The sequence below is a fragment of the Rhinolophus hipposideros genome, assembly GCF_964194185.1.
Source record: "Rhinolophus hipposideros genome assembly, chromosome: 22".
NCBI classification, from domain to species: Eukaryota; Metazoa; Chordata; class Mammalia; order Chiroptera; family Rhinolophidae; genus Rhinolophus; species Rhinolophus hipposideros.
In genome coordinates this window covers 17,986,640-17,995,853 of record NC_138068.1, presented here as the reverse complement: position 1 = coordinate 17,995,853, position 9,214 = coordinate 17,986,640, and the positions used below count along the sequence as shown (strand labels likewise).

The window sequence follows — 9,214 nt, the reverse complement described above, 5'->3', positions numbered from 1 at the left end:
ATAATCCAGGGGCTGGTGGGGGTGGGGAGGTAAGTGGGCAGGGGGCTTGAAGAAGCAAGGCTGGCTGGCTATGTGCTGGCTACTGGGGCAGCTGGGTTATGGGTACCTAGGGCATCAGAATACTATTATCCATAATACAAAGTAAAAAAAATTCATCTCCTGCTCAAAAGGTATCCAAAAAATTGTCATGACTGTTTGCTTTTGGGGAGGAAAACCAGATGTCTGGGGCACGAGGAGACTGACCTCAGTTTCTGCTTTGTGCTGCTTGGATGTTTATGCCATGGCTCTGGATTATCCATTCAAGAATATATACTCAATTAAAACAAATCACCCAATTTAAAAAAAAACTTCAACGTGAGCTCTGGATCATACTTTTCATCCAAGAAATGCCTTTATTTCATTTTCTTCCCAAGAACAGGTAAGGTGCAACACGTTAGTTCCATCTCATTCTTCGTGGTGAGGAAGTTGTGTGTGTGTCTGTGATGCTGGGCTGTGTTCTGAACACGCCTGGATGAGTGCTACTTCCACGTGGTCCTCAGGCACTCAGGGACACACACTGCACAGAACAGGCCTCTGTCCCACACTCAGGTGTGTGTGTGTGGTGATGGAAGGGCTGGCCGGTGAGGCAGCTGGGACCTCAGGAGAGAGTAAGCTAAGGAGTTAAGCCCTTAGAGCTGCCCGACAATGTCATGTGAAAACACCAGGTACAGAAATATAAATAACAGTCAGCTACTTTCCTTCAATCCAATTTCTAAGCAGTTGCGTGATCAATCAATTTATAAATCGATTGGCTGTTTAATCCACCTTTGCAGTCTTCTCTGCTGCAGCAGCCAAGGCCTTCGGCCAGGGCGGGGTCAACTCCCCACCTGCAGGCAGTGGAGGTGACCTCCTCTGGCCGGTGCCTGCCCAGTGGGGGAAGGAGGGGTCACTGCAGCTCCTGGAGCAGGAGGAGCACGTTGGCTGTGTAAAGGTTCTGCTGCCCCACGGCCCCCCGCAGCTGCACAGGGTGGAGGCTGGGGTGGGGAGGTGTGAGTTGCTCAGGGCAGTAAAGTTCGTTCAGGAGGAGCCAGGTGGAGTCTGGGTCTACCTTCATCAAGTGGAAGAAAACCCTGTGGAGAGATGAACAGGAGTGAGGAGGTGGGTGGGGGCTCAGGGAGGGGAACCTGCTGGTATTCTACCCAAGAGGCCACTCACTGGGCTATTGGAGAGAAAACTGACAGCAACATCAAATCACGAACAGCAGAACAAACCCACTTCAGTTCATAAGGCACGGTGATTCGCAGGGCCCCAAAGCCTATCTGAAATACAGGTAAGGAGTGTTGTACCCCCCGACATAGAGAAGAAGAGTAATTAGTCCGAGCAGAACAGGACTGGCATCAAGCAAGCTCCTGGCAAAGTCCGGTTTTGGGGTGTGAAGCCCGAGTTTTCAGAAGGAAGAAAACGGACAGGCCCACCCTTCACGACAGGCTCCCCTCGGCTCAGAGCACCAGCCCTCCAGCTCGCTGCCGACCGCTGTAGCTGGCCCTTTCTGACCACAGAGAGCTGTTCTCGGTGGTCTAGACATGCTCCGACAGGGTTCAGCTCGTTCCTTTCCTGGGGCAGGACTGGCTGAGCCCTGTCCTGTGACCTTGGGCAAAGGCAAGGCACTGGTGTCCCACATGATAAGGACGGAGCTGAAGGGTCTGGACCACCTGACACGATACACCTACCACGGTTATTTTGGCCTGAACTGTGAGGTCATATCCCATTTCTAAATGACCAGTCACGCCCAGGGCCACTGTACCGGGTGTCTAAGTGTCAACTCCATACACTTGGCCGACTCTAGGATTGAGAGCCTGGCTTTTCAATCCCAGGAAGGCCGAGGCCCTCCCCTAGTGGGGCAGCTCCCTCTCAGCCATCATGCCCACGCCAGCTCACACATCACCCGCTCAGAGAAGTCGGCCTTCCTGGACCATTATACCTAGGTGGCTGCCGCTTATTTTTCTTTCTCAGGACACCCAGCACTTATCAACTACTTGTCTATGGAGCATTTCCCTTCCTCACAATACAAGCTCCTGGGGGGCAGGGACCATGTCTGTTTGGCTCTCTGCTGTATCCCGGGCACCTAGCATGGCACATGGTAAACACTCAACCAGTACTAGTGGGTACAGGTTCACATACTGACTAAGCGACTTCTTAGGTTGTCCACTAATGACTGAAGGTGACATCGCTCCCTGGAATATTCACATTCTGTAGAAGGATCTAAAGGACAGGTCAACTGCTCACCACCAAGGAAGGACTAAGGGATGTTCGTTATGGGGTTCACTTACTGCGACACTGGTAGCGATGTGGCTGTGGGAGACAATTCAATCTGTCTCAGTCTCGGTTTCCTCATTTCTAAAAATGGGGGAATGTACTTCCCTCAGGGTTTTGCAGAGATTTAAACGAGAAAACGCAGATCCAGTCCTACCCCGTGCCTCGCAAATGCGATCCCTATCTACCAATAGTGGAGAATATCTATTTGATGGACCACATTTTATTCTTGACGACCATTCCTAGGAGCCTCTCCCATACAGCTGGCCATCAAACAGCGACTTAAATGCTTGCTGAACGGAGCTAAATTCTGGTTTTCAATTATGTTAATCTGAAAAGCCCGTGCACTTTTGCTTTCTTCCTAGGGTTTACAAGACATATGCCAAGGAGACAAGGGAGGCAGGTGGGAGGGGGGCACTTTGAAAATTTTACTGGCCTGTTTTGTGCCTACACAATTCAAGTTTTCTTTACTTAGGATAATCTTGTGTTTATAACCTCAGCGGTCGTTGCTGGAGAAGTGATTAGAATATTCCAATTCATCGTTTCCACTTCACCGCAGAAAGGAGATGGGCCTGCGTAGGAGACGATTTTTGTTTAAAAACAAAAATATCTTTGATAATTAGAGTGGCAAGGGAAATTATGAAAAAAATGCACCAAAAATGGGAAGCAGACTTCTATTTACACGTGACACAGTTGACAGTTTTCCCTGGTGCCAAAGACTGTTAGAATGCAAATGGTTTCATCTGATTTTTTTTTTCCCCCTTCAAGAACTGGAACAATTTCTCAAGCTACAGCATGGCACACTCTCTACTTCAAGGAATATTTTAAACTGGGCAACACCCAGCCAAGTGGTGCCTTGGCTCAGTTCAGTCATAGAGGCATAAAAACATTGCAAGGTTCATTTTCTGAGTCCTTTTTAACATGCTAAGTGCGGACGTTGTATTCGTTGGCAGGAAAGGAAAAGCCGCTCTCTTTGCCCTGTGAGATCTCTAAATAAAATGCTAACAGGAAAGCAAAGCAAAAACGTGTGCAAAGTTCACCTGCTTTTATTAAGCAAGAGCCAAACTCTTGGAAGAATTATTTGGGGTCTCACTCCTTAGCTCTTAAAGGGACAGACTCCGCAGATTGGCAGGTAGCCATGCAACTTTCTTCTCCCACCTCTGGGGCTTGAAGCCCCATTATTTTGCCTCAGTGAACCTGTTTCTTCCTCTTTCTCCAAAGGAAGATGATCATACCCGCCCTACCCTATTCAGAGGTTTGCTCCGAGGCTTTAAGGAGATGAGGCACAAGAAAACACTTTGAAGTGTCTAATGAACACTGTTCCTTCCAGAGAAAGTGGGTGTGTGTCTAAGGAATAATTATCACTACCAACCCTGGCACACGGCCATGCCATGGATAATTCTCAACACTCTGAAAAGGGCTGGACATTTGTCTTTTGTTTCACTCATAATTTCCTTCATACTGACTTGGCGGGGGTCCCAATGCTCAGCCACATGGGTTCTGGTTTTGCCCATTATTTTCAGGAAGAAAGGAACGCAATAGTCTTTGCCCCTCTGCATGCCTGAGGTCGGAAACATACAGGGTTCTATGCAGTCAGGTGCTGGCAGGTATAGCTGTGCTCTTGGTTGGCAAAAGTGACCCGCTGAACTTGAAACACCGACAAATTCTGCACTTGGACCCTTGTTTACTTTAAGCCCCTGGGAGCTGAGCTTGAGGCCCAGGAGGTCTGGTCTGTGTGCTGAGTGGCCCAGCTTTGCTCCAAACTCTGGCACCACTTCGTCCTGGGGCCAGTTCCCACCCACCGTGGGGCTACTGGAGAGGGAAGAGCAGAAAGCTGAAGACCTCGAAAGCCCTTTTTGTATAATCAAAAGCCAGAAGACAAAGACAGGACCTCTGCTTTGAAGTGATTGCAGTAACTGCTGGGAAAATGTTCCTAATACATCTTGAGACATGGCAGGGATGGCTGTTGAACATGCCAAATGGCCAGCTCCATCTTTTTTCAAACCCAGAGAGAAGTACTTTTTAAAAAATATATGTACACCATTTAACTTCTGAACAAAAATTTCTTTCTCCTTCCCCCAGGCCCACATCAGTGGCTCTAAGGGAGCACAGATATCAAGAGATTATCTGGTCCCCAGAGTTTGGGGAGGTACTCAGCTGTGCCTCGTGCCTCTCTGAGTGGCCTGGGGCGAGTGATTATCTCTCAATAACCTGTAGGGCCGTGTAGCTTAAATGATAACTTGACTTTAAAAAATTTAGAACTCGCCGTTAGGCAGTTTCTAAGCAACCTCTGTTTCCATGGCAAAGAAGCCTGGTGTTTATACTGATTTTTCACTTAAAATGCGATTTTATTGAATTTCACTTCATGCAGGCAGCCATTTCCCTGCACTTCAGCCCTATCTTCAATTGACGGGTATCAGTAAGTACCTAATAAACTCCAGATGCCAAACCAACAGAAGCAGCTCATTCCTTTACGATCAATATCAGGGTGCTCTCGTGACCGAGCTGGGGGTGAAGCAGGCTGAGGAGGTAGGAACTACGCTACCTGAATCTGGTCGGCTGGGTTTGGGATCCATCTCTTCACGGTTTACCAACACCTGATCTGGTCTAGGGACTGCGCTAGATGTGTGGGATAGGAAGCTGGACGGACAAAAAGACTCTGGCCTCACGGCTCCCTGTCTGGTAGGGAGGACTAATCAGAGGCCCATCATGCAACGTGGAGAGGGCCATGCTAGAAGTCACATGTGGGGTGGACCCAGGAACATGGAAGTCTCTTTTCTGTAAAGGGGGCGGGGGTGGGGGCGTGCATCAGATACTTATCTAAGGCCCCTTCCAGCTCCAACCGTCTACAGCGGTTCACAAGTGTGGGCAGTGGATCACAGGCCCTTCCCCCCAAAATGTGGCAAAACCAAAAAGAAACCCCTCTGCTGCAGACGCAAATATCACAGGGTGTCCTCACCATGTCAGTCTAGACAACATCTGCTGGGGGTGGGGGGGCTCTAGAAAACCGCCAGCCAATCAAAGCCCAGGAAAGCTAAACAAACTGTAACTGAAATTCAGAGCTTCCAGCTCTCCTGGGTGAGACAGGCTATTCTTTCTCTGTCAATTACTTGCTTGAGGGATCTGCTGCTCCTTGTCTCTTTCTGGATTTATAAAATGCTCTCATGAGCTGTCTGTGTAAATGCCAGTGGTAAAGAACTTGTGGCTTTGTGATCTGTTTCTCTGTTTATTTATTTATTTTGGGCTTCTAAGGCAGTTACTCAAGGATGTCTCCTTAGGAACATGACACAGGCTGTCTCTACATGGGCATAACTAAATGCAATCGGAAGATCAGCTCACTCGTTGGAAAGCAGGCAGACCCACAGTTATTTTAGCTTCCCTGCTATTTCCTCTCTTGAATAGCCTCCACACTCTTCTGTTCTCTGGCCATCTCTTCTCCTGTGACTCCTCCACACATGCTGATGCTACAAACGAGGGTGTGTGTTTCCTTTTAAACAAATGGACACTCAGGGTGTCCACGTGTCTCAGCCAGCAAGCAGTGGGCCGATGTTTCCATACTCGGTAATTTACTCTAATGGGTCTCGGTTCATTGGTTAACCAGTATTTCAAGCCTGTCTTTCCTTGCTATTCAATTTAGCTATCTTCCCCTGCACGGAGGTCGTTTTTTTGTTTCTAAATGTTGAAAATGGAGGATTATGACTTGAAGCAACGATTTACTCTCTAAATAAATACTACCAATTACCTTTGCAGCTATACATTCTCGTTAGACTTAACCGTATTTACCTGTTCAAGACCCTTCATTGATCAACCCAGCTCCAACCCACATACTCACGCAGAGACTGATATTCAAAATATTTAAGTGCAACGGGGACAGGATTTAAAACCATGAACACCAGTAGAAGCTTATGATGCTAATCGCGCCTTTAAAGTACCACAAGACAGAGTATCATAAATGCAGTGGAATGACTCCATTGCTTTGTGCATATTTAAAAAGATATGGCACTGAGAGGACCAATCTGTTACAGGCAATTCAAAAATAAACCAGAACCTGAAGGGTTTAAATCCCACTGGGACAGGATTTAAAAGCAGCCCCTTCCATCTGGCTAGCTCTCCTGCCTCCAGGCGTCCCGCAGGCCTAGATTCCATGATGGCCACACTGCTAGGCACGGATTTCAAAGTGGCCCCGTGCCAAGCACCAAGGTGGCAGGCTTGGGTCTTGGCCTCGGCTGGCTGGCCTCTCAGGCCACACAGAGGGTTTCCTGCTTCCTCCCTGGAAGATGCGTACTCCTGAAGATAAAGACATCTTCATAGCAGCCTACCTATTTTCCCTTCCTCCCCCTGAACTGTTTTCCTGGAACCCACGCTTTGGCACTAAGCCAGCAGCCTTCACTGATGGATGCTGTAAGAAACAGCTCTAGAAAATGTACTTCTGTATTTATTGCAAGGGTGTTAGGGATATTAGTCACGACGTACCCAGTGTTGATGACCCATGGAGAAATTTTCTTAGGGTTCAGTACTGAGGAAAGCTGCGCCTCTTTCTGAAAAGCTTTCTTTTTTTATCCCAGCAATAACTAGAATTGCCTCTTTGCTCTGTCAGGAAGCCCAGAGCCACACAGCGGGCTCCTCTCTAGCAAGGGTGCAGAGCTTCACGTCCGCATTTTATACGTTACCCTCAACTCTGGTTTCACCTTATTTTCCTCTTATTCGTTTTCCTTTTAAAAAACGTATTCATTTCCTAGTTTTCTTGTTGCATACCCTTAGTTTATAAGATGCGCTAGGTCTTTCTTTTTTTGGAATAAGGAGGAAGTTTAAATAATGATTACTACTACTTATTGACTTTTTTACTCTGTGCTGATATTTTGTGCGAAAGAATAATCTATGTGACTTTACTAAATCCTTGTAATAATTCTATCAGAGAGGCTTGTTCTAGTCTTGTAGATGAGGAAACTGACACTTGGAGAAGTTAATTTATCCAAGGTTATATCGCTATCGGGCAGCAAATGTGAGGCCGACTCTAACGTGGTACTCATCTTTGAAATCTTTCAACTCTCAATACAATTCTTGGCTCACCCCCAAACATCTTTTAAATAAATACACATATAATAAAACAATCGAGGCCATTTCCCTGGTTCCTTTAGTCGGTACTGAGATCACATGCACTCAAGCCTCTGAGGTGTTTGGGACAGGCCACAGACCCTGCCAAGTCATGAATGGCTACCCTGCCGTCTGCCAAGGCTTTTGATATCTGGAATCCACTTTGTGCAGGTGGTCCAGCTTCCAGGAGCATCAGAGCCTCCTGATTCCCGACCCAGCACGGTACGTACACGCGCAAGCACAGCCCAGACTCGCCTTCCCCACCTACTGGGTGGTGAAACGGTCAACCCGGGCAGACTGTCAATCATATGACAACACCCAGGAAGCAGGGAAAGGGTGGGGGATAGCATTTGATTTAAGCAGCACAGAGGGCCCTGCCGTGAGATCTGAAACCCAGCAACCCTCTTTGTTTGTAATCTGCATGGCAGATGTCTCTTATCTTTGGCACCAGGAAATCATGCCTCTATATATGCACAGTGAACAGCTTCAGATCTGAGCGTATTTTTAGAACAATGAGCTTGAAAAGCAGCAATGCCTGTCAAAAGATGGATAATGGGAAAGCTAACTACTTGGGTCTGGATTTGTCAACTATTAATCAAATGTCAAAAGGAAAAATATTAGGAGTGCCCTCATTTCCATGTTGGGTGCAATCCAAGGTGGAAGCAGCTCTGCAGCCCGAGCTCCAACAAACTGCCCACACCACTTAAGGGGATGAGCTACTCATTTCAAGCTCAGCTGAACTAATGGATCACTACTCTGTGGCTCCTTGATCCGTTCAAATATAATAGGCCAGGTGTGGGTAAAGAGAGGCGCTGGGGCTCCGACAGGGATGAAATGAACCAGCCTGTGCCAGTCTGTGTGTGTCCAGGGTTTGAAGGCACCGGCTGGTTCTTTGATGGGCTGGGATCCTGCCGTTAGAAAGCAAGCGGGGAAGTCAGTCAGTAAATGAACCTTCAAACCTGGTCCTGACTTCTCAAGCAAATGGGTGGCAGGGGAAGGTGGCACAATTAACACGAAAAAGATCTTTCTGAGGTGAAAACCTGTCCAGATTTCAGTCAAGATGACGCCAGCTTACTACAAAGAACACCATGCCCAGGTGTATATGTGTCTATATAACATAATGTGTAATACACGTGTTTGGTGCAGCTACACATAGCCCACACAGCTGTGTACGCACACGTAAATACACATCTGGAACACAAGCACCGTGAGGGCGGAGGCTCCCTTATCTGCACAATCACTCCAGGAGGAAAGTGTTATCACCACCCCCATTTATAGAGGAAGGAAATGAGGCACAAGGCAACTAGGTCATTTGCTCAAGGTCACAGAGCAGGTAAGATCTGAACCTAGGTTTGTCCACCTCCAAGACGGGTGGGTGCCCTTTGCCCTCATATACAATGGCAAGGCACAGGATGCTGGGAGGGCATTCCCAACCCCCACACGCACCAAGGACGGCAGAACCCCGTGCCTGCACGACCCAAGGTGCACTGGCCAGCACTGCCTGCTGGCACCCTGCAGCCCCACCTGGGCTCGGGGGTTGGCAGGTGGAGGTGGGACTGGGGGAGGAGACCTAGTGACTGACCTAAATGCACTGTTCCTCCATCCTGAGTCTTGCTGGGCATGGACTTCACCTTTTTAAAAATAGGCACTGCCTACTTTGTTCCTTTTAGCCCCAGGGCAGAAAACTCACTGGATGATTTAAGACCTCCCTGAAAAGACAGGGAGCCTCAGCGGCTGCTCAGACAGGCTCAGGGAGTGTGGTTGCAGTGGGGTTGAGCTGAACCAGGCTGAGAGCACGTACTGGCCTGAAGGGAAAACAGAAAGTTGG

General features: G+C 48.1%; 1 protein-coding gene across 4 annotated transcripts in view; it reads right to left on the bottom strand.

Moving 5' to 3' along the window:
- Positions 1-351: 351 nt before the first annotated feature.
- The window catches only part of TTI1 (TELO2 interacting protein 1), a 43,641-nt gene continuing 34,778 nt past the window's right edge, over positions 352-9,214 (bottom strand). For all 4 annotated transcript variants that reach the window (XM_081034523.1, XM_081034522.1, XM_081034524.1 and 1 more), the window contains one exon: positions 352-1,109. In XM_081034523.1, the coding sequence (XP_080890649.1) occupies positions 926-1,109 (184 nt within the window). In that variant the 3' untranslated portion in view covers positions 352-925. The remainder of the gene's footprint in view (positions 1,110-9,214) is intronic.